The sequence below is a fragment of the Platichthys flesus genome, chromosome 8, assembly GCF_949316205.1.
Source record: "Platichthys flesus chromosome 8, fPlaFle2.1, whole genome shotgun sequence".
Taxonomy (NCBI): Eukaryota; Metazoa; Chordata; class Actinopteri; order Pleuronectiformes; family Pleuronectidae; genus Platichthys; species Platichthys flesus.
In genome coordinates this window covers 6,352,900-6,377,075 of record NC_084952.1, presented here as the reverse complement: position 1 = coordinate 6,377,075, position 24,176 = coordinate 6,352,900, and the positions used below count along the sequence as shown (strand labels likewise).

General features: G+C 43.8%; 4 protein-coding genes across 5 annotated transcripts; 1 reads left to right on the top strand and 3 right to left on the bottom strand.

Annotated features, from left to right (window-relative positions):
• Positions 1-150: 150 nt before the first annotated feature.
• Positions 151-4,352, bottom strand: LOC133958591 (F-box/LRR-repeat protein 12-like). 2 transcript variants are annotated; one of them, XR_009921708.1, is made up of 4 exons: positions 4,178-4,352; positions 3,959-4,034; positions 1,157-3,076; positions 151-1,027 (listed from the first exon to the last, which is right to left on the bottom strand). XR_009921708.1 is itself a non-coding variant. In XM_062393479.1 (3 exons), the coding sequence occupies exons 1-3, from the start codon at positions 4,276-4,278 to the stop codon at positions 2,033-2,035; spliced, it is 1,221 nt and encodes a 406-aa protein (XP_062249463.1). In that variant the 5' UTR covers positions 4,279-4,352; the 3' UTR covers positions 151-2,032. The 2 variants fall into 2 exon arrangements, 1 of the variants encoding a protein (XP_062249463.1); XM_062393479.1 differs by having other exon boundaries at positions 151-3,076.
• Positions 4,353-5,333: 981 nt separating this feature from the next.
• cops6 (COP9 signalosome subunit 6) lies at positions 5,334-10,479 on the top strand. The gene is made up of 10 exons (XM_062394201.1): positions 5,334-5,448; positions 7,323-7,448; positions 7,565-7,696; positions 7,882-7,970; positions 8,132-8,194; positions 8,302-8,349; positions 8,450-8,564; positions 9,022-9,114; positions 9,367-9,467; positions 10,016-10,479. The coding sequence occupies exons 1-10, from the start codon at positions 5,406-5,408 to the stop codon at positions 10,154-10,156; spliced, it is 951 nt and encodes a 316-aa protein (XP_062250185.1). The 5' UTR covers positions 5,334-5,405; the 3' UTR covers positions 10,157-10,479.
• Positions 10,480-11,195: 716 nt separating this feature from the next.
• On the bottom strand, positions 11,196-12,762 carry LOC133959154 (uncharacterized). The gene is made up of 4 exons (XM_062394250.1): positions 12,708-12,762; positions 12,566-12,610; positions 12,307-12,467; positions 11,196-11,942 (listed from the first exon to the last, which is right to left on the bottom strand). Exons 1-4 carry the CDS (start codon positions 12,760-12,762, stop codon positions 11,196-11,198), a joined length of 1,008 nt encoding a protein of 335 aa, XP_062250234.1.
• A 1,798-nt stretch (positions 12,763-14,560) lies between these two features.
• On the bottom strand, positions 14,561-23,450 carry mcm7 (minichromosome maintenance complex component 7). Its single transcript, XM_062393766.1, has 15 exons — positions 23,257-23,450; positions 21,231-21,310; positions 20,522-20,686; positions 20,286-20,410; positions 19,987-20,167; positions 19,763-19,900; positions 19,518-19,667; positions 19,291-19,405; positions 19,026-19,157; positions 18,592-18,675; positions 18,135-18,346; positions 17,783-18,048; positions 17,497-17,665; positions 16,415-16,524; positions 14,561-15,890 (listed from the first exon to the last, which is right to left on the bottom strand). The coding sequence occupies exons 1-15, from the start codon at positions 23,285-23,287 to the stop codon at positions 15,665-15,667; spliced, it is 2,184 nt and encodes a 727-aa protein (XP_062249750.1). The 5' UTR covers positions 23,288-23,450; the 3' UTR covers positions 14,561-15,664.
• Between the last annotated feature and the right edge of the window lie 726 nt (positions 23,451-24,176).

The following is a 24,176-nucleotide window of genomic DNA, read 5'->3' as shown; positions in this document are numbered from 1 at the left end:
ATAATTGTGTTTCCTTTTCCTTTTCTGGTTCGTTGTTTTTTTAATGTATAACATAAAGTCATTGTCTCTGAACTGCTGTAACCTTTAATGAGGTTTTTGGTGAATGATGCAATCAAATCACAAAATACAAGACAAATACACCAACTTTTATTTGCTCAAAATAGATTTATTCAAAACCAGTTTCTCATTTAAGATTTCAACCTTCTTTGTTATTTACATGAGAAATCATGTCAAAAACAGTTATCTATGACCTCCCTTTACATTTTTTTCATTTCATAAGTTCTAAAGGAGTAAAATAAAATAAAATAGAAACAAGACTTTACAAAGAGGACTTTAAAAATGGTATGCTGCTCTTCAACAAACACAAAACCTGACAAACACCAAAACCACTGCTTGTGACAGACACTTTTCTCTGATCAGTGGAAAGGGTGTCAAAGAACAGGAAACAGGTGCATCATATCCTTTAGTTTGTTTCAAATCTCTCTCATTGTCGCTTGCAGCTGCTCATGTCTCTACAGGCAAACAGTAATACTTACAAATGTTGTGTAATATGCGAACTGAGTATTCAAAATACTTTGGTTGAGTTTGGAAGTGACTTTCCACGGATGTGCATTGTAGATGGTGGGTAAAGATCTGACAATATAAACCATGACACAATGTTTTGTTAACATTACCAATGTCACCAAACCCTTTACTAACCTGGCAGTTCCAAGTTTAGCAAGGCTGCTTTGTGGCAACACGATTTTCAGAGTATTGAAGTCCCACAATTTGTCTTGTATAGCCAACATTGTCATGTAGTTATATTATTCAAAGAAATATTTTCATACTTCATCGTTAAATCTAGCTCCATGAAGAGCACATACAGCAAACAGCCACAACATTAAAACCTAACAGCTGATTATCTAGTTACAGTGACAGCCGTCAAGAAGTGGGATGTGTTAGGCAGCCAGTGAACACTCAGTTCTTGAAGTTGATTCATGTTTTCTTTTTCATCATTTTGACGGCCTGATGTGTGTGAGTAATTTACCTGCAGAAGAAATAGCACCAGGAAGGACTATGAGAAAATAAAGCAAGCCAGCTAGAACAGTGCAAAGCTCTCTGGTAAAACTTAGCTCCTGGTATTCAGGTAGACCTTAGTTTGACATGTTCCACTTACCTAAAGATTGTTGCAGGCAGCATTCCCTGGTGGCAGTGGTCTCCCTCACCAGGGGAATGTGCCCTGGCACACAACAATCATCACAAAGTTCAAGGTGTTGACTTGGTCTCCATCAAGCAACTGTGTGACGTCATGAAAAGAAAAATCCATGAAAATGAATCTGATGCTGCCGATGGGCGGCTGTGGATCATGAGGTCGGTAGTTCAATCTCCAGTTCCAGTGATGCACGAGGAAGTGTCCTTGAGCAAGATACTGAGCCACAAATTTCCTCTGATGGCTTTGCTGACGGTGTCTAAATGATGTCTGATCTAAAAATACATTGTGTACAGTAGTTCTGTGCCTATGTGAATGGGTGGATGTAACTTGTGCTGTAAAGCGCTATGAAAGAAAAAGCCCCGGTGGAAACCTTGCATCGACGGATCAATTCTATTCTGGCTCCACAAAGGGGACCTTCACAATTAGAGGCAAGTGGTTGTCTGAGTTCATGTTTATATTGTGGAAGGCTGTGCATCTTATGTTCTATTTCACATATCTAGAAACCACAGTTTTGCAAAGTTGAGACTTGTTATTCCTCTAACTAATGGAGTTAACAGATTCAAAAGACATCAAGTCTATTTAATTACAGCTAACTTTGATTTCTTCAGTTTCACAGAGTACTTGCTTTTTTAGTTATTTTAAAACTTGCTGACTCATAAGGTCTGAAAACATAAATGCTGCACTGGTGAGCTGGTTCATATGAAATAGTCGTATCTTGTAAGCTGATGTGGGCAATAATAAAAACTTAAATTGATAATTACATCAATGATGCTATTTAAAATGGTATATGCCTGTGTGAAGGAGATTTCATTATTTTGGCCAGCAGCAGTTAAGATGTCATTAATCTGCATTAATCTGAATGGAGCAGTTGGTGAAAACTAGTGCGCAGGATGGCAGCAGGACAGCCAGTGAGCGACGCAGACTAGGAATAGGATCATTCATGTCCTGTGCCTTGTTGTCCTCATTGCTGCTTTCTTCATCTGCAGCTTCCTCCCCTTCCTGCTCTTCTTCACCACCACCCTCCCCTTCCAACACTGGTGGACCCTGCCGAGGCTGGAAGGTCACGTCCAAAAACTCCAGCTGGCAAAGTCCCCGGAGCATCCGGCAGCTCCGGACTATCTGCATCTCGCTGAGGGTGCAAGCCCACAGGCACAGACTCTTCAGGTCCTTCAGGCGGCTGGCACAGAGCAGGCCCGGCCCCACCTCTTTACCACCCAGCCTCAGTTCCTCCAGTCCGAGCCATCCTGCCCCTAAACCCAGGGAGGCCATCTGTAACTGGTAGCCCTGCCGCCCAGTGATGCCTATTTCCAGAAACTTGAGCCTGTAGAGCCCTTCGACACCACAGACGCCCTCCTTGGCAGCACAGTTCCTGAGCCCATTGGCAGTGACGCGAAACGTGTCTCGCAGCTCCAGTCGATGGAGCCTCTCCCATGATATCAGACTCTGCAGGTGCTGGTCCGTGAAAGAGGGCACATTGTTGAGGACTAAGGTCTCAATAGGAATCCCTGATGGAGAGCCAAGCTTTTTTCCTTTCTTATCCTGTCCTTGCCGTTGAGCACCAACACTGGATGTGGCTTCTGCTCTTTCTTGGGCAGGTGAAGAAGGCAGTGCCTGGTTGAAAAAGCTGCGAGGCAGCTCACAACCACGCAGCTCCAGCACCTTTAAAGATGGAGGTAGGACCTGGCAGCTGGACAGGCTTCTCAGGTCTGCGTGCAGGAGGTAGAGCTTACTCAGCCGAGGGCACTTTGTGGCCAAAGCTTTGAGCCAAGACTCAGAGAGAAAGGTGCCGCCTCGGGCCGAGAGCAGCAAACCACGCAACCTTAGGCACCTTAGTCCACAACCCAGATACTGACGCAGCAGGACCCAAAGAATACGGGACGTCACCTTACACACAGTGGACAGTCCATGAATATGTGTGTGTATTGAGAGTGGAGGATGGGAGGCAAAACAGAGAATATGTCAATAATTTCACAGACACACACAATCCATCTGTTATAGTGTTTACTTCAAAAGAGGCTTAGGGCAAGATACACACTAAGGTATTTTTAAGTGATTAAAAATACTGCATTAAACATTACATTTCACATTTAAACATTAAAGATTATTTTAAATGATCTAAAAACACACAAGAGATAAAAATACATGTCAGGAGGAGATGTAAGTGCATGGAAATCAACTCTGTGGTGCAGAGAGTGAAGCTAAATGTCTCAATGTTTAGTCTGGACCCTGGAAATCATAAGCAAAGCCGTAAGTGGTCAAAGAAGGTCAGAGACATATTTTATGTAAGAGTCCTCCAACTCTTTTATACAATGACCCACTGGAAAACAGAAACCTGAACATTTAAGTAAAGTATTCAGGATCCTTGTTTTGTTTCTCAGGTCGTTTGTGTTAAACACACAATAAAGATTAGACAGGACCGATCGTAACTAAGAACGTAGCGTAAAGGTCATCCAAATGCGAATGTCGGTTTGATGTGTGTAAATTTAATATAATCACAGCCTTAAAGAGACAAGATTGTCAGTAATCCCATGATTCTTGGAGGTTCTGTTGTCAGTGATTTATTGTGAGCGACAAAGTTACTCAAGGATTTTTAACTTAAAGGCTTTCAGTCACTCTCAGGTTTTCTTCTTTATCGCCAAATAAAATGGGGAAGTTGTTGAAGCACCTGGTTTTGTGTGAGAAATGTGTCTATTGTTGTGTGGCTGTGTCTAAACACCATGACGTATGACAAGATCAATGAAAAAGACCACACTGTCAGTAACTTACTCCTTTCCAGGCGGTCAGGTCGACAAACCTCCACAGCCGCTGGTCTTTAACGAGGCGTTTCCATCTCTTGCACACTCTGGGGAAGTGAACACAACAAACAATGTCATCATGTGACTGGAGTCCGAACAAAGACAGAGGTGGCAGGTTTCTGTCTCACAGGACGAGGATCTGGTTGAAAATGGGTAAAAGCCTGTGACAGCAGGGTTACATGTGTCTCACCGTCCAGCTCGGACGAGTTCCCTCACGCTCAGGAACGACAGCACGTCTATCAGGATGTTCTCGGGGAAGTAGTCCAGGTTACAGCTTTTAAATTCTTCCATTTTGTAAACAAAACTCCTCCGGACCCCTCGACACGGCACTAATAACGCGACGCACAGCGGTTGCGCACAAACCAACAATTCCCCCGGAAACAGCTACCCGGTGACTCTCGGCCCTAGCGGAAATAACCGGATGCATTAAATATAAATGTTGTATTGCTTAACGTTACGTGTGTGCGTTCAAATCTTCAGCTTTCGTGTTTAATGTAAACGAGGTGTAAATATATGACGATAATAATGTGGCAGCGCTTCTTTTAAAACACCCTGATGTGAGACGTGAGTTTTGGGAAAGACATCAAGGAACAAACTTCATCTTCTAATGAACTACTGAAGAGAAACATGAAGAAAATAAAAAATACATTTCAATTTTAGTTTTTTTTATTTTGTCTGCTGCCGATCCACTGCTCCACACGCCAGTCCAGAAGAGGGCAGTAATGCGCCTATGAACTGATTTGCAATCCGCCTATTAACATACTATTATGAATGATTATTAATACAAAATGACAAACATCATAAAGAGAGGTTGAAAGGGTAGGTGGCAGAATAAATGGGGGGAAGAAACATGAAAGGACGATGGATTTACCAAAGTCTAAGTATTAATTTTGCAAACAGTACTTTGCTAAAAAAATTGGGGGAAAATCCTAAATGTGATTATTGTGGGCAAGAGGAAACAGCTCATCATGTCACTGTCAATAAAAATTAGCAAGAAAGAAGGCATCTAATGGTAAACCTTGGCAAGATTTAATGTACATTTTGATTTAGGAGACGCTCTGTTATCGAATACTTTTCATTATCTAAGAAAAACTAATATTATTTAGAGCATATGTGTTTTTTCTCAATGTAATTCATAATATAGTTAGAATTTGTATTTGTTACATCACCAGTTTCATATTTTGAGTTGTACACTTGCACTATCTATCTATCTATCTATCTATCTATCTATCTATCTATCTATCTATCTATCTATCTATCTATCTATCTATCTATCTATCCTGATGCACACTCCACAACAGCAGGTGGCAGCAATGCCTCAAATCCTTGTTCACCAACCGCCATTAAAACACAAAGAAGAATAAGTAGACGTTGATGACGTCAACAGTCCACTGCGCCTGCGCGGATTACCGGACAAGATGGCGACCAGCAATGGTGGAGGAATGGAAGTGGATGGGGCAGGCGAGTATTTCTCACTTATCTCCCTGTTTCTGCCTGACACCGACACGAAGCTGTGCCCGGACGGAGACGTGTCTCGCACCGCAGTGCTTCCGGAGGCCGTTAGAGCCGATCTGCCGCTTGAGGCCGCGGGCTGCTCGCTGTGCGCGGGTCTGGCGTGAAGCAAATCTCATGTAGAAATGTGTCAACAAATGAATCACTTCGGATGTGAGATCGGTTCTTTTCTGGCGTGTCTCTACATCGTGAATCGGTGAAGTCCACCTGAATCCGTCCGCCCACGTGGGTTCACATATGAACTCTTATTACTGAGCCACAACAATGACCACATGTCAAAATACAGATGTGGAGCCAAAGTAGCAGCACATCTGCACCGTTCGTTGTTTAAACATCCACCCAGACCTGTTTAAAGGAGTATAAACTGTTAGTTACTCTTGTCTGACCAGGTTCTCAACATTAAAGTCAAAGGCTGGGTGATACGGTCAAAATTATATTGCGATAAACATGTTCATCAGTCATCAGTGATGACCGAAAGGACGAGATCACGGGTACAAGCGGCCGAGATGAGTTTTCTCAGAAGGGTGGCTGGCGTCTCCCTTAGGGATAGGGTGAGAAGCTCAGCCATCCGTGAGGAACTCGGATTAGAGCCGCTGCTCCTTCACTTAGAAAGGAGTCAGCTGAGGTGGTTCGGGCATCTGGTAAGGATGCCCACTGGGCGCCTTCCTTGGGAGGTGTTTCAGGCACGTCCAGTGGGGAGGAGACCTCGGGGAAGACCCAGGACTAGGTGGAGAGATTATATCTCAACACTGGCCTGGGAACGCCTCGGGATCCCCCCGTCAGAGTTGGTCAATGTGGCCCGGGAAAGGGAAGTCTGGGGCCCCCTGCTTGAGCTGCTCCCCCCGCGACCCGACCCCGGATAAGCGGATGAAAATGAGATGAGATGAGGAGATGTTCATCAGTAGATATTGATAATTGTCTTGATAAATTAAAGACAGAAGTTTGCTTCTCAGTGAAGGTTGTGGTTTTAAACTCTTTATGATCTGAGGATGACAAACAATTAATGCACGTGAGGTGGATCCTCACTGTGCTTAAAACACAAGCAACATAGCTCTTGATATACTGTTATTGATGAACATTATATTGATGCTGTTTTATTGTCCGGCCCCAGTATCATATTTTAAACGCTTTAATTCATCTCTATTCATTTTCTCTCCAGAGTTCATGTACATCTTGTTTATTTTAACAGTTTATATGATGGACACAATATCTTTTACTTAATTATAAAGTCCTGTTCTCCTGTGTTAGAGTCCTATTGGTCAACGAGTAGCTCCAACCTAGTGGGAATATCAATAAATGACAACAAATGTCTCTTAATTGGTAATTAATAAGAAAAACTTATGGTGGTTCAACAGACTTTTTGACAAACAAGAGGTTATAATGTAGAGCTTTTAATGAAAAGGTTTCACAGAGGAGCTGATTCAACGTCATGGTCATTGTGCAGATTTCAGTTTGTGTGCTGCTGTTGACCTTTATTAAAAAGAAGAGGTGTGTTTGTTCAACAGTGCCACAAACTACATCCTCCAGAATCCTCAAACCGATAAATCAACACAAAAGGTGCTTTACAACTTCCCCGATCCCGGGATGACTTCTCACATCTTGTTCTGTTCAACCAAAGATCCAAAGTTAAATCTATTTGTGATTGTAAATCCTCATATTTGAGAAGCTGGAGCCAGTAATTATTTTGAATCTTTGTTTGATAAATGACTTAAAGAATTAATCAATTATTAAACAAATATCACAATCTATGAATTGACTTTTGCATTGTCGCTGTTGCTGTATTGTAAAAGTCATATTTTGTGTGTGTGTCTGTGTGACTGTAGCCAGCCCCAGTGTTATGGCCGCAGGCGTCACCGGGAGCGTGTCTGTGGCCTTACATCCTCTGGTTATCCTCAACATATCCGACCACTGGATACGTATCCGCTCACAAGAGGGACAACCAATGCAGGGTACGTATGATGCCCTCTGCAGGAGTAACGGCACATCAGAAACCAGTGCATAGCTCATCTCATGTTCTGCAACTGAGCGTAATGAAACGGCTCATTTGGTTTTCTCTCCTGCTCAGTGATCGGGGCCCTGATAGGGAAGCAGGAGGGTAGGAACATCGAGGTGATGAACTCCTTTGAGTTACTGTCTACAACCGTAGATGATCGAGTGCATATTGACAAGGAGTATTACTACACCAAGGAAGAGCAATGTAAGTGCTGTGTATGTGTCATGGGCAAGAATGTGCTTCAGTTGTGTATGTGTTTACTTTATTTTCTGCATAATGTTTGTAAAGCACACAACATCACCAAGAGACATCACAGATCACTTAATGATAAATAAGTGTCAGTGAAATGTGGTTGTAATTCTTCTGTAACATTGAATGTGATCTCTCAGTCAAACAGGTTTTCAAAGAAATGGAGTTCTTGGGTTGGTACGCCACGGGCGGGCCTCCTGACCAGTCCGACATCCACATCCACAAGCAGGTAGGATAAAAGTTACAGCTACAACATGTACAGTAAATATGAATGAAGGCAGAAGATGAACAACCTGAGATCATCCCATTTTCAGACAGTGGCACGTGGCTCGATTATTTGAAGTTGTGCTCAGCACCCGTTCTACCGCTTGTTTCCTTCCCCTCCCTCAGGTGTGTGAGATCATTGAGAGCCCTCTCTTCCTCAAACTCAACCCGCTGACCAAACACACCGACGTGAGTTTCCCTGCATTCTAAATCCCTTCAAGAATTCAACAACTGCCCGATTATGTTCCGCATTCAGATCCAGCTGCTCGAAAACAACATGTCCTCTCTTCTTTCAGCTGCCTGTTAGTGTTTATGAATCTGTGATTGACATCATCAATGGCGAGGTATGGTATATTTACATATCATCCATTTTTTTCTTATGCAGTAACCGGATTTCTCTGAACAAACCGCTTTATCTCATGTGTGTGTTTTATTTCTGCCCAGGCGACCATGTTGTTTGCTGAGCTGACGTACACTCTGGCCACAGAGGAAGCGGAGAGAATCGGTGTCGACCACGTAGCTCGAATGACGGCCACTGGCACAGGAGAGAACTCCACAGGTTTGTCGACAGAATTGTAACCACAGCTCTGCTGCTTTAAATGTTAATGACAGTGAGTGAGCTCACTTTCTATCCAGTGTCCGGTTGGAAACCTTCTCACTAGTTTCCAAAGCCGCCTGTTTGTCGGACAGTTTATTTAACAGTTACCAGTAAAAGCCCTTATCTCCACTCTTATCTCAGACTGATGATGAATTCAAATCAAATGGATATTACAGCTTGTACCTACAATGTCTTACAATAAGCATTCTTGTACAGATTGTAACAGATTCTGGCGAGTATGTATAAAGTCTAATTCTTCAGGTAGTACTGAATGAATTTAAATAACTGTAGATAATTGTGAAACACATTACAAGCGCCCTTATTCCATTCCTTAATACTTAATGTAAAAACATTTCATTGAAAATGAATTCTGCTTGAAAACGTTTTTTACTCTGTTTGTTTTTTTTATGTCTGTTAGTGGCTGAACACCTCATAGCCCAGCACAGTGCGATAAAGATGCTCCATAGTCGGGTGAGGATCATTCTCGAGTACGTCAAAGCCGTGGAATCAGGTGAGTGGGACTGACAAGGTTTTTTAATGATGCACTGTGAACAAAGAATGTGGAAATATGTCTGGAAAACATCTGTTTCTAAATGAGATGTTTCCCTTCCGCACTTTTACACCATTCAGTGAGGCCCCACTTTGAACGCAGCACCATAATTACCAGCTCCAGTTTGATAGCATCATCTCAGCTCTTTTTTTATTGTCTCTTCATAACAAGCTCTGTCTTTTTCTCTCCCCCATCTGCCTTCATGCGCTGCAGGAGAGGTGCCATTCAACCATGAGATCCTTCGAGAAGCAAACGCCCTGTGTCATAGACTGCCGGTCCTCAGCACCATCAAATTTAAAACTGACTTCTACGATGTAAGCAAGCTTTTAGTCTCACGTACACACTTAATGACTATTGTTTTACATTAAAATATCAGATTTTAAGTACACTTGGATGATGCTGGTGAAGATGATGACTTGGTATCTGCGATAAGGGCCAGTGTTGATATGCTGTAAACAAACACATGTGCTTTCCATAGTGGAAAATATGCGTCATGTCCTGCCTCTGCCCAGCAGCCACTGCTCCCCTGATTGTTCTGGATATTTTCCCGTCTATCTCCTGCTGCATTCTTTATATGTGAAAAGCAAACTGAGAAAGAAAATGTCCTGAAAATTGGGGCCGGACATTTTGCAGAGTTCTTGTCTGAAAACAGTTTATTACACTCAGCCTCAGGCCCATTTATTCTGACTGAAAATAGAAATCCTTTGAAACAGATATATTCTTTCTGAATCTGATGATTCTCTTGAAATAAATGTTCTCTGCGCCTTTGGTCTGGATAAAGACAAGACAGTTGTTTGAGATGATTGTAGTGAATCCTGATAACAAATGCTTCCTGTAACTGTGCCTCCTGTTTTCCCTGCAGCAATGTAATGACGTGGGCCTCATGGCCTACTTAGGAACCATCACCAAGACCTGCAACAGTATGAACCAGTTCATCAACAAGTTCAACGTCCTGTACGACAGACAGGGCATCGGCCGGAGGATGAGAGGACTCTTCTTTTGAGCTGGCGGTCAGCTAAGCCAGAGACAAACAAGCACTGCAGTTTAATTTCTCTGTTTCGTCTTTTTATTTTCTGTTTGTTTGTTTTTTGGTTAGCTAAGACAAATTCATAACCAACAGTAGCTTTTCAAACCAGTTTACCATTTTCATTTACAACCACGAGTGTATCCAAGAGCACTTAATTACGCCGATCAGTAAGAGATTTGTACAAAACTCTCGGGTCAACACAGAAATGAATCCACTGTACATGATCGTTATATTATTTTACCCTGTTTGTTTTATCGTTTCTGTTTGTAATAAATGATCTGCTGATTTTCTTCATGGGACTTTAGTTTGTCTTCTTCCTGAATTTAAATGATTATAAACAGCATAGACACAGAACACGACTCGTAAAAACGTCAGACCTGCACTTTTAAATGAGCCTGTGAAAGAACAGTAACTATGTGGAGCGCTGCTACAGCTTCAGGTTTATTGTCAGGAGTGTTTGCAGTTAGCTGGTCCCTTGAAGTGTGTCCCCGCTGTGCGATCGCCTCGGGAGGTTCTGGAAAGATGGGCATACGCAGCAGGAAGACGGGGGGGGCAGTTATGGCTGCAGAGTCGGAGGTCTAACTGGAGTCAGCATTTACATAAACCAGGTGTAATGACCCCCTGCATACCACAGGTCTACTTTACTGGTCTGCTCCCACCTGCCATGTGGCAACAGCTTCCTCTTTGGGTCTTCATGCAGTGTTGTAAAAACATATTCAAGGACAGAATACTTCTCGGGACAGTTTTGAAACATTTTATTAGTCATTAGTCCAAAATACATAATTTGCATTACATGCTTGTGTTGACTGCTTTCTTACATGCTGACATTTAATATGTCAAGTTGTCACTTTAGTGAGGTTCATACAAATATTGCAACTTATCAATGCTTTTTCTTTTTCTGTGACGGTGTAGTCGCAGGGAAGCTGCAAGATAAAAGTGACAAAAAAAGGAACTTGTGCTACTTAAATGTTTTCAATGAAAAGTCTTGTGTTTCCTCTGACACCTCCCAGACGTTTTACTGGCTGGCCTCCGCAGTCTCATCAGCAGGTTCAGAAGGATCCACAGGCTCGGGGTACTTGAAGCGGACCGGGTCGTACAGCTCATCCCTGGGGTCGTAGGGCATAGGGTAGTAAGGGTAAGGGTAGAATTTTGATTTCTTCTCGATGGGTGCAGGAGGTGCTGGTTCCTCCTTCTTCTCCTCCATAGGTGGTGGTGGTGGGACCACACCCTTCCCTTTCATAGGCCTGGGTGGGCTGTCCACCAGGCAGTCGGGGTCCCAGTACGGGTCACAGTCGTACTCCATGCCCTTGAAGGTGCGGACGGGGGCAGGGCCAGACTTGACAAGGACCGGTGGAGGCGGTAGGACAAACTTCTTTGGTGGAAGAGGTTGAAGCACTGCCACAGGGGCGGGTGCAGCCTTCTGAGGGGTGCAGTGGGGGTGAATGCGGGGGTCGCAGAGCACTGGAATGGCGCCGCTGGGCAGGTAGACGATGTGGGGCTTGCAGAGCGGGTCCTTCTTGTTGCACAGATAGAGCACATCGGCCTGGGACATAGATGGAGCAGCAGGGAGTGGAGGGGGGGTCACTGGGGGCGCGTTGGGCCTCGGGACCCCTTTCATGGGAGGTGGAGGAGGAACCCCCTTCATGGGAGGTGGAGGAGGAACCCCCAGCTTGTTCTGGTAATAGGAGGCATTGGGGCCGTAGGTCTGCTCCAGTTGCCTCATCTGCTGGTAGAGCATCCGCAGTTTGTCGATCTCATAGAGCTGAGAGGTGGAACAAAGAGAGACATTGAAACCAGAAGGAAAAAACACTCATTTGTAATAACTATAATAAATAATAAATAAATACAATTCACCTCTAGAGAGTAAAAAGATTTAATCAATCAGTGAGTTCCATATTTTACAACTGTGTTTTAATTTGTTATTTAGGCATAATTTGAATTCCGATTATTTATATTTTGGCAACTAATTTCTGTTCAGTGAGGTGTCTTTGCAAAAGAATTTCTCCTTTTCTCCTTATTACAGAAGTCAGGCAACTAGAATGAGAAGTTTGAGGGCCAGAGGTGGTGTGTCCACCTGACCACATCACCATATCCTGACATGAAGCCTATAGACTGTTGTGTCTTACCCCCTCAGTGTGTCCGATGCTGCTGTAGTATCGGTAATAAGCCTGGAAGTCGGGGTTTCCTCTGTGCCATCTGGGGTCCGCGTTGCGTTTGGGTCTGGAGTGAGTCAGGAAGCTGTTTGCTTGCTCTGAGGCGATGTTAACGTGACTGACAGGAACCATCTCTGTTGACAGAAGAGGCGATCACTTTTCAGTTACTGCTGCACAGAGGGGCAAAAAGTTGACTTTTAAACTGAAAAGGGATTTTAAGCTCAGAAGTTACCGTCCTGCTCGATGGAGTTCAGTAATGATTTGGCCTCCATCAGCCCTGGAAGAGGAAACAAAACATGTGTTAGATGTTAATGTCCCAAAATCATGAGACATTTACTTTTCAGCAGTTATACAATAAAGAATTAGACACTGACCTGGGAGCAGCATCAGACAGCAGAGAGCCCCCCCCAGCCATAATGTCGAAATCATCTTGAACAACTGATACAGAAAAAATAAATGTTGCTTGAGAAAATATGTAAAGTTCACACAAAATACTTGTTTTCTTATTATTAAAGTTTAAATTAGACATAGAAAATGTATTAACATATCTATCCAACATTATTCACAAGGCTAGACAAGTTTTAAAAGGTAAAAAAGCACATTTTGGGGTTTTCTTACTCAAATTGAGGCTGTGTAAGATTTAATAAAAGTGTTTTACACAAAGGAAGGAAAAATTTTAAGAAGACTTGTCTCCAGATTTATCTATTGTCCCATCAGGTTCTTATGAATTGTGATGAAAAAGCAGTTACACCATGTTAACTGACTACCATCCAGTTTCTAGTTCAGGATACTGAACAACTCTGTCCCATCCGTCCGTGTGTCACTCACCTGGCTCAGTAGGCTGTGTTCACTGGACCAACTGGGCTGACTGGGTTAAATACAGAAGCCAGTGTCAGTCACACTGACGCATCATCTCCCGTCCAATGGGATTTCACCGAACCTGAGACCAAACTCTGGTCCCCGCCTCTCTCTTTAATACCGTTTAATATGAGGCCCTGTGGCGCCAATTAAGAATAATAAAGCCCCCGGACTTTAGCAGCAGAGTCATAACGAGAACAGACTTCAAATGGAAACTCCCCCATTAAGTCTGAGAGGAAAGCATCACCTGCTGGGACGACTGCAACCGTGGGGGAAATGCTGCCGACTAACACAATGTCTCAGCCAATCAAAAAAAAACTGCAAAGCAGCATAGATGACAACTCACACAACCTCAGCGTAGACATGAGTCGTAAAGAGGATTCTGAAACACTCACAGCTCCTGAAGGTGCTTGTTTTTGGACCCAGAGAACACCTGCTTTAACAAAGAGTGGCTATCACCTTCCTCTGGGTCTGAACATGTCCACGATAAAAAATCTGAAGTGCTTAAATTTAAACTGCATTCTTACAGGAGGCCGTCATACAGGATATGTGACATGTCTGAACTTCACTGCGTGTGATGCACGGTCCCTGGGTTCAACTACTTAAGGTGTTTTAGTGTTTTAAACATGATACATGGTGCTAATATATACACGACGTGAGTTGAAAGTAGCCTATAATGACTGTCTTAGGATACTCCTGAAGAAACCCAGGAGTACTAGAGCCAGTGAGCTGTACTGTAATATGGGTCTAACCACCTTCATGCCCTTGCTGAGGAACCTTACTTTTAAGTTTATGAGTCGGCTGGACCGCTCTACACATTTTATAATTGATCTGATGAGAGATCCTGGCCGCAGCTCTGTCAAGTACAAATCTAGGATCTGGGAACACTGGCATGAGCGCCTTTTTTAGCCCTTCTTTCCTTGTATATTTATATGTAATTTATTGTTTGTATGTATTGTTTTTTTTACCATGTGGGCCTTGAGCCTGTAAAAAAGTTTATATATATAACAAAGGCAGTTTTTACATTGTTTTTGTTACTTTGATCAATCAACACGATTCTCTTATATGATGCACCATGATGTTGCATCATCTCAAAAACAAACTACTCAACACCAGTCTCCAAATATGTGGTTTTCTCATCAAGATCCATAATTATTTCCAGACAAATTGGTGGAACTGTAAAAAAAAAAAAAAATATCCTGTGATGTTAAAGTAATAAAAGCTGGGGAGACAAATTACATCCGGCCCTAAAATGTTATGTTTTTTCTTGGCTTCCTTCCACAAAGTTTAGTGGAAATCTTTCTGGTAGTTTTTGTGTGATCCTGCTAATGAACAAACAGACAGACGGGGTTAAAACAGCTGCTCCATCTTGATCAACAATAAAATGAACTTTAATGCATTAGGAATAATCAAACAGTACAATGGAATTGGCCCCACTGATGACAAGCCCTTTCCATGCACAGTTTCATGCTGTCTTTGCTGATACAACTTTTCAAACGCAGGCCTTCATATTGAGTTTTTATGTTTTACATCACAGAGGATTGACTTTGGTGTTAAACTCTACATAAAGGCTTTTTTTTCTCCTCCAACTCTTTTTATAGAAAGTGAACGATGATGGAAACAGCGTCTGGTTTCAGCTCCTTGTTCTGTTTAACAAGGAAGGTGTGTGAGGTGTTAGTGGAAGCTGCAATAAGGTCAACAGAGCTGCTCCAGTAACATACCAGAGCTGTTTCAGGTTTAACAAACACTGAAGGTGAAACTTCAGCAGGAGGGTTCATAGTGTTGTGAGGACACGGACTCAACATATAAGGTATGAATGGAGAGATCGACCTGTGCACTGACTGATTGTTACATGTCATTTTAGTAAAGATGATTCTTAGGTATCAACGTGCACATAAGATTTTAATTATCTGCATATAGATGTGCTCTGAAGAATGAAAGAGAAAATTAGGTATTTTCAGGAATGACAGGGTTTGTTGAGACACCTAAATGAAAAGCAAACTAACTAAAACTCTCATGAGTAACCTCAGGTGTTTGAGAGACGTTCATGTGCAAACACACATGACAAAAAGAACCAAATACAGTTTATTAATGAACCATCAATTTATTTTAAAGGGAGTCACAATACAAGGCTCAACTGTAGTTTCTCTTGCACGGTTTGAATTTTTAAATGTACAGAAATAATCCACTTCAGCAGAAGCTTTAAACTCTAAACTGCAGATCACAAAATAACAAGTTCTGAAAGATATTTACAAGTGTGTTACTGGTGAACAGGAATCTTAAAACACTGAATCTCCGACAGCAGATTCTTGCAAAAATAGTCGAGCTTAAAATCATCCAGGTAATGCTCGACTTGCTTGAGAAAATGCTGAGGAAGGGAAAAAAAGAGCCTCAATAGAAGTCTGTAGAAAACAAAGAGTTTTCCCCTCGGGTGGCTGAAGCACAGCGTGCGTGGAGACGTGTCCCAGGTTCCTCAGACGAAGGTGATTCGACTGCGGGCCTGGTTGAGCTGCCACACGTTCAGCTCCTCGTACTCCTCCAGGGCCTCCTGGAACTGGTCGGGGGTGAAGCCACGAGTGACACAGCGCTGCTCTGCCTCGGCCATGCGGACTACGCCGCCAGCTCCACCGCGGCCGACCACGCCCTCTGTGGCGAGCTCACGAACCAGAGAGAAGATGACATCAGCCGGTCTCTGGGCCCTGTGCAGGAAGAAGGACAATGCTCACTTTTAGACCATGGTAGAACAAACTTGTTCGCTGACAAGGAGATGAGTTTCATCTATTTCTTTTTTAATGTAAAAGATAGTTGAGAATTTTATTTATTAATTATATTTTTAGGCATTTTGCCAACTTTGGACAAGTAAATAAAACAAACTCCTAAAACATCAAACTACTTTGACGGCTTCAGGAGAAACATGGCTCTTCCCATCGCCATAAAAAGCCTCTTGGAAGTTTTCGAGTGCCTCTTCGAGATCAGTTTATGGTAAAGGGGCTTGAACATGTTAGCCGTCTGGACGCCTGACTCGGTGAACATGCTGCCGTGAGAACAGAGCTCTATAAAACCCAGAGACGTTTTACAGCTTCCTGCAGGATATACAGCCTCTGTTACAGGATTATGAGGGTCTCGTAAAGACGACCACATCCGGTCACTCGAGATGTGCGGAGCTGCCGTTGACTTCATTTCGATGTCGAGACAAGACTGAGATTCCGGTGCGAACACTGACCTTGTGGTGCTGGACTTGTCAGCTTGTAGCGAGTCCTTTGACATCTCCATCAGTCTCATGGCCTCGTTAACATCCTCCTTTTCCACAGTGTCCATCATACGAAGACGAGCCTGGGGAGGGAGGAGAGGAGCAGACGTCCTGAAAATCCAGTTAATTCATAAACAGGAAATTCTAGCTTGACCAAAGAGTCCATCTTGATTACGTAGGCTGCGCTGTGCCGGCACTGTCAGACCGAGACAAGTGCAATGCCCTCTGGGACCGTCGGCAATTGCCCAAGTCTCCGCCTCTCAACACCAGCAAGTCTCTCTACAAGTTGAAATTCAGACATCTGACCAAGAAATACTAAGAAAGACAGAAGCTTGATACTGTAAAGCTCAGGTTGTTGGATGGGACACGTTGATGACAGCTCTGGTCATGGTCAGTTTTGCATGGGTTTGCACAGCTGCACCTAAAGCACACAGGCTGACTGCCCACCCTGCAAAGCTGGTCAGGACCAGATAAACCTCAGTATCTCACATGTAGGGTTACGAAGGTGCAACAAGGCTCAGTTGTTGTGGAGCTGTAATACATGTACTGTTCAATTCAAGCAGTTGCCTTCACACATACATTGTTGTGGGAGCAGTCTGCCCCCTGCTGGAAACATTAGTGGAGCACATGGCCGACCTGTTTGCCTGAAGTGCTGGTTTTGCAGTAGGTTGATGATGCTACCTGCACAAACAGCACTTTTGGCAACCAGAGGCCGAGTCAACAGATTCAACTCGTTCAGGAAGCAGGAGCATTCCTTAAATTAATAAATAATTACAAAAGCTTTAATACAGTTTTAACAGCTCATGCATATAATTAAACAATTATTTTCAGTGTGAGGACTAGAGAGCTTCTGTCCAGCGTGAGAAATAAGTGCTCACATTGCAGTAGGCTGGGTTATCATCACTACCTGCACTGTAAGCACTTTATCTCACACTGGACTATTGAAAGCACAGGGAGATAAAAACCATATAAATATTTTAACTCCATATTTGGCAGCTTTCAAACGATACTGTGATTTGATCTGTGGCCAACTTAAGTGGGGGTGCATTTCTCACCAGAGCAGTGGCTATACGGAGGATGGAGAGGAGGGTTCGGGCGGAGGTGAAGGTGGTGTCCTTGCTCACTCGCGCCTCTTTCCTCATCTCCACATAAGCAGCGGTGATGTAATCAGCCAATGCTTCAGGCACCACTGGCTGCCGCTTCTTACAAACACCGATGTAACGTCTGGAGAGGAATTTTAGTCATCATTTAGTTTCTGGGTTTGGACATTGTACCGTTATAACTCACAAGTCTTTATTATTTAAGTAAAACAGCAGTAAATACACTGCAGATCATCATCACCTCATCAGCTTCATGTCGATGGGGGTGAAGTGAGTGGGCGGCTGGCGGCAGTGCTGGTGGACGTAGGTGATGTGCTGGGCCAGACGCAGGTCAGCTTCGGCATCTGGCTTGTCCTGGATCAGCCAGAGAAGGTCGAACCTGGAGAGTAGAGCGGCCGGCAGCTGAATGTTCGCCTCGATGCTCTTCTTGGGGTTGTAGCGGCCGTAGGCGGGGTTAGCTGCGGCTAGAATGGAGCACCGGGCGTTGAGGGAGGTCATGATTCCGGCCTGGTAGAAATAGACTTGTGTTTATCAAGCCTTACATTTAAATTTAGTAATAGATTTATCAAACCACCCATTGTGCATGTCTTTACCTTTGCAATAGAAATGGTCTGCTGCTCCATCACTTCGTGGATGGCTGTGCGGTCAGCGTCAGCCATCTTGTCAAACTCGTCAATGCAGCAGACGCCCAGGTCGGCGAGCACCAGGGCTCCACCTTCCAGGGTCATTTCTCCAGTAACGGGGTCACGCATCACGGCTGCAGTCAGACCGACTCCGGATGAACCACGACCCGTTGTGTACTGACCTGAAAGTCAGACGGAAAAATTATCAAATGAGACATGAACACAAAAAATCGTTTTCCTTTTTTGTTTTTATTAAAACCAAAAATTGCAAACGAAGCCCAAACTCAGCATTTTAGCAAAAACAACCTCTACTCAGCTCGTCTCTAGTCAGACATCACACTGAGTTAATATTTTACTACGTAAAACCTAATGGAAAGAAAATGGATGACCAGATCAAATATTTAACAAGTTCCAGGACTTTACTCACTTCGAGGAGCCAGACGGTCGATGTAGCACAGCAGCTGGGACTTTGCGACTCCGGGGTCTCCCATCAGGCAGATATTGATGCTGCCTTAAGGAGGAAGAGCATTGTAAGTTACTGCAAAATGTCAAAAGTGCAAGTATTTGAGCTACATGTGAATCTACATACATCTATTGAGCCCTTCAAATGGATTTGGCATGTAATGAACCTACATGTTTTAACTCATTTAACAAATCCTTTTCCGGCCTTTGAGAACATTTGCTAATTGTCTGAGTTAAAAAATTGAATTTCTCATGATATGAAGGAGGTGGGATTAAAAGAGGGATTTATCACCATGACCCAGTGGGAATCGAAACATTTTCCCACTGGTAGGTGTGTAACATTTATTTCCCTCTGATAAAGGGCCTTGATCATACTGTTGACTTTATGAAGAAGCTCACCTCTGATTTTCATGCCTTTGGGAGCCTGCTCCACCCCCCCAACCAGCAGCAGCAGCAGAGCCTTCTTCACGTCTTCATGTCCGTAGATCTCTGGTGCTATGGAACCAGCTAGTTTCTCATAAAATCCTTCATCTGCAGCAGAGAAACAGTCACTTTAGTTTTATTTAAAAGAGTGAGACGAGTATCTGCATTGGCAGGTTTTGGCAGTGATGTGGGTGGATGTTACTGAATCGCCCACACAATCCCCCCCCCCCCCCCCCCCCACCTGTGATGCCGCGCAGCTCCTCGTCATTCAGCTCCTCGTTTCCGAGCGCATCATCCTCCGTCTTGTTCATGAGGGTGATGCTGTGGGCCTCCATGTACGTCTCTGACAGAAGACCCTAAAACAAAGACATTTAACGGAGGGAGACTTTTAACATAAAAAAAGAAATATATATATAACCTGTTAAGTCCCATCTTTTTATAGTTTGAGTTTGTGGTGAAACCACTCACCTGTTGTGCTTGCATGAAACCTGAGCGCAGAAGAGGAAGGAAGACGCCTGTGATGGCCACGTGGTCGCCTGGCTGAGCGAGACGAGTGTTCTCTCCGCGGGCGTACACAGACATGCTCCTTGGAATATTTCCAACAGGCACTTGATCGCTCTATAAAAATACAACAATAACCTGATGAGAAAACTGGCCCCAGGTGACCTGCTTTAACACAATTGTCCGACATATGGGTTCGATTAGCTCCTCACCTGTTCCTGAATACGAATCTCCTGGAATTTCACGAACTTGGAGCCTCTGGTCTGCAGGTAGAGACGACCCCCGGACTTGTTGGTGACACACTCTTGACTGGGACACATGATGAGGGGCATGAAGGAGGGAGACTGGATCTATAGAAGAAGAAGACATTATGAGACATGTCAGATCATTTCAAATGTCATCACAGGATGGATAACAGCATCTAAATCAAACTTACTGGTTGATAAGTCTCCGCACCACATTGGTCACATGTGTATGTAGCTACTGCCATCATGGGTTTGACCTCGGTGGCGCGGGTGACGATGCCTCGAACCGGCACGAGGTGTCCAATGCTGTCGGCTCGGACATCACGCACCACTTTAGGTTTGGACGTAGTGGGAGACTTAAAGTACAGCTCGCTGTGGACGGAAGATAAAAATAATAAGAGAAGTGCTTGTACATAACAAATTAAGTATCACAGCTGGCATTGCAGATCCAACAAAGGCACATCAAATTCCACTTTGAGTCTGAACTTACAATCGCCTCATGAGTTCAGGTGGGTATTGGTTACGTGGGTCTCTGGTGTCTGCTGGGTCGCGACCCCTCTGTTCCATCATCAGCCTGTGCTCAATGTACACGTCCAGGGAATCTTTGGCCACAATCTGGATTGAACCACAGCACAAATGTCCATTTAAAAATAAACTCAATATAATGGTTGCATTATTGTTAACGAATTGGTTTTATACTGCATCAACTAATCAAAATCGACTCACATCTCTCTCTTTGTACTCTGGCAGCAGCTCGTGGACTGCGTCGGCAAACAGGGCGGTGTAGCGCTTGGCGTTCTCACATACGCTCTCCACCAGCTCGGGGTCTTCCTCAGCCACATCGTCAAGATCCACAAAGATAGACACCTGCTCCCTGTGGGCCAGCGCCACCTGAACACACAGATGAGGGCCTAGATCAGCAGCCGCGTCTTCACAGATAATGATGAATAACGACTTTATAGCCAATCCCCATTACATTGGCCTGCAGATCTGTGTGCCTTGTAAACACTGTTTGTATTCTTTTTACATTGTAAGTGTATTGTTTAATATGTTCATTAAATTTCACTATCACCTTTACTGCTATAACAAAAATGTTCCCAAACTGGAAAACTTAATAACATTATAATGTAGATAGAGTGAAATATTTATTAATAATCAAACTCACATGACATAATTAATAAGCGATACTGGCTCTATCGGGGAAAAAAAAAAAATCAAAACATTTTTATTCAAATTTATTTAGAGTAATATCTATTAAACAAAGAAGCAAAAAAAAAAAAACAATTAAGGGGACAAGAGAAAACTGTTCAGAACATAAAGTCCCCAAATGTACTCTGTTTTAAAAAAAGGATCTGTCAACAATCCTCCCTAGGATCAGGAAAAACAGTTTCTCTGAAAGCTACGCCCATTTCCACCGTGTGTTTACTACACTTACAAGCTGAGCTCCATATTTGAACACCTTCTTCCCGTTATCATCCTCCGTGTAGAACTCTTGCAGGAACCTTTTGCATTTGTCTGCAAAACACAAAACAAACAAAAACAGCGTTAGTTTGACTTAACAAGTGAAACAACACAAAAAAACAACACAAACACATGCCACGTCCATCAGAGGTTGTTATTGTTTATCAGCTGCACGTCCACACCAAAAAGAAATCCCTGTGTAGTCGCGTTACATGTTGATATTTCTTTGAAAGTTAAAATCAGGTTCGTTGGTTAAACACTTGAAGTTGATGAAGAGCAGCGGCAGTGGGCCGACGCGCTGGAAGCTAACGTGTTGTCCTGCGACGACCCCCCCTTTGTTGAGCAACATGGCATCCTGTAATCTCGATGAGTCACTATTGACCAAAGAAAAAGACACAAACCGACACGGACTCACCGCGCGGAGCTCATCTCCCTCCGCGGAACCTTTCTACCGGAGTTCCAGAGAAACACGCGACAACGCGCAGCTTCGGGGCGCGAGAGAGTCAACACAACAGACGCGCTCCATCTTTAAAAAGAGGAAAACATCCCCTCACTTCCCCAAAGACACGCAACTGAGAGCAATGTGTGAATCTGCGCGTGGCGGGGGGGAAACTGACCTGCACGCGGGGGACGGATTCGAACCACCTACTTTGACGCAGCGGCGGAAGACACGCAGCTCCGCGTTTTTATTTCTCCGCGCGAGGATTGTTATTGTAAACAAAGCAGCACATGGCTTTTGTGCCCCGTCACTATTTGGATTCCTCCGCGGAGTGCGTCCGCCAGGAAAAGTAATCCCGACTGTTGTTTTCAAAAGAGCCAGTCAACCAGCCATCTTCTGACGTTAGCCTCGGTTAGCTCGTAGATGCTAACACACATCCCCATGTTAACCACTGTGGAGACGAATCAGAGTCGAACTCCCTAACAGCGGGTTTTACGCAGCTGTTGTATTCACATTGGAGATCGTGTAGAAGTACATATTTATACAATCAATAAAAGTGATTACACACTGTTCCCACTTGCTTAAGTTGAAATACTACTACGCTCGGTGCGTGTATAAAACGACACCTGCCTTTAAGCAAGACGCCAAAAACCAGCTGTAAACATTAAGAAACAGCTAAATACAAAACTAGTGTAATTCACAGCTAGAGGGGGCGCTAACTTGCTAGCATGCTAACGTTAGCAGGGGAAGCTAACTCAGTGAACGTTTAGTGGTAGTCTTTTTTTAAGTTTTAAAACACTTTAAACGAGCGTAAACAAGAGACGCCTCAAAACGTGATAAATTCAACCATAGCGCGGAATAGCGTCGGATGTCGTATTGACGCTACGTGGTTTTAAACGTCCACGTTGACTTTGCGTCCGCCGCTTTTTTGCGGTGTGAAATAAAAGTGGAATCACGAAACGAGCTAGCGTCTTTAAATCGAGGCTAACACCCGCCAAGATGTCGGTGCAACTTTAAAAACACGTGCACTGCGAATAACTATCCCACTTCTCTACAGCTGTTGTGTTAACAAACTTTCTAACGTGACTTTGATGCTAACAATGACTGTTTCCGCCTCCTCTGCAGGAGCAGCCGAGGCTGGTGTAGGACATGTGCTTGAACAGTGGCGCCTGCTCCTTTGTTAAAGCGGATCCATCCGGGTCACTGTCAGCAGACACACACACACACACACACACACTAACACAATGCATGACTGGGTCCTACAGAGTTCTGGAGCAACCAGAAAAGTTTGTACAACTTCAATCTAAACTGATTCCTCGGGTTTATTCAATATAATACACGCACACAAGTGAATTTAAGTGACTGTAGTTTAAGTACATAAACATGTTCCAGAGATAAAGCAGCTGATGGAATGAGACAGTTTGAAGCTGCACAAAATAAACTGACTAATCAGATCGCTTCTTAGTTCCTATTTAACGGGTTAGGGTTAGCTTTTCAGCGAGCTGACGGTTCACTCGTTCACATCGACCTGTTGCTGTTATTGTGAAAGTTCCCACGTTACCTTTCTCTGTCGCGTAATCCTTACGACTCATGTCTGCAGGCGGTGACGCTCAGCGGCGCTAGCGAGACTCCAGGAATCCAGAAAGAGACAAAAAGAACGGTTTAAGCCGTGGGTTCGAGTCTGAGCGATAGATTCTGTGTCCGGACTCCAGTGTTCATTCACACGCAGCCTCGGCTTCTCCCTGGTCTCGACGCAAGAAGTGGCGCGAGTCTGACGTCTCCGGCGGCCAATCACATCGCTGCTTTCCGCGCGGTGGGGCGGGATTTGTCCGTGGCGCGAAAGTTGCGGGCGACCGCGCGTCAGGTGACTCGGCAGACTTCCGCCCGTTCGTCAGGAATGGCGCGAAAAGCGATGATTGGATTTCAGTCCGAGTGAGTGACCCCGAGGTGAACCGGGACCCAAGACTGGACATACAGACCTGAGACCAGAGGCTGAGAGGAGGAGGAGGAACATCTCATCCAGAGGAGGACTATTTTATGTTGATCACTACTTTTACATAAACCGCCATTAACACAGAGCAGACATGTACATAAACAAGACTCCTGTAAATCTCAGTGTGAAGGACGTTTCATGTGGTTTCCAAGTCATTAAAATTGTGCAATATTTCCATTTGTCTGTTCAGTCTCATAAATCCTTGTTCGATTGTATTAAATATATTTACATATTAACTTGTGGTTGTAGGCTATTACATGTTTACTAATTTACCGTTTCATCCCCTTTGCTGCTGTTACCTCTTTATTTAATGTCTTTTTGATATATGGAAAACGTTTGTGTCATTGGTCTAATAAAGGATGGTTTATTTTACAGGTAAATGACATATGTTGATTTGGTTGAACATGAGTTAAATCCAATCTAATAGACATAAATAATCTGCTTTCCATCAAAGGCAGCACAATTAAAATGTGGCGTCCACAGCCACT

Coding starts and splice junctions, on each gene's coding strand:
- LOC133959154 (XM_062394250.1), bottom strand. CDS start 12,762: ATGATTTCGACATTATGGCTGGGGGGGGCTCTCTGCTGTCTGATGCTG. Junction 12,611..12,707: donor CTGTCTGATGCTGCTCCCAG/GTCAGTGTCTAA, acceptor TTCCTCTTCCAG/GGCTGATGGAGGCCAAATCA. Junction 12,468..12,565: donor GAACTCCATCGAGCAGGACG/GTAACTTCTGAG, acceptor TTCTGTCAACAG/AGATGGTTCCTGTCAGTCAC.
- mcm7 (XM_062393766.1), bottom strand. CDS start 23,287: ATGAGTCGTAAGGATTACGCGACAGAGAAAG. Junction 20,168..20,285: donor CCTGAACTCATGAGGCGATT/GTAAGTTCAGAC, acceptor TTCCGTCCACAG/CGAGCTGTACTTTAAGTCTC. Junction 18,676..19,025: donor CAAAGGCATGAAAATCAGAG/GTGAGCTTCTTC, acceptor TTCCTCCTTAAG/GCAGCATCAATATCTGCCTG.
- LOC133958591 (XM_062393479.1), bottom strand. CDS start 4,278: ATGGAAGAATTTAAAAGCTGTAACCTGGACTACTTCCCCGAGAACATC. Junction 4,035..4,177: donor GAACTCGTCCGAGCTGGACG/GTGAGACACATG, acceptor TCACTTCCCCAG/AGTGTGCAAGAGATGGAAAC. Junction 3,077..3,958: donor ACCTGACCGCCTGGAAAGGA/GTAAGTTACTGA, acceptor ACTGTGTGTAAG/GTGACGTCCCGTATTCTTTG.
- cops6 (XM_062394201.1), top strand. CDS start 5,406: ATGGCGACCAGCAATGGTGGAGGAATGGAAGTGGATGGGGCAG. Junction 7,449..7,564: donor AGAGGGACAACCAATGCAGG/GTACGTATGATG, acceptor TCTCCTGCTCAG/TGATCGGGGCCCTGATAGGG. Junction 7,971..8,131: donor ACATCCACATCCACAAGCAG/GTAGGATAAAAG, acceptor CCCCTCCCTCAG/GTGTGTGAGATCATTGAGAG.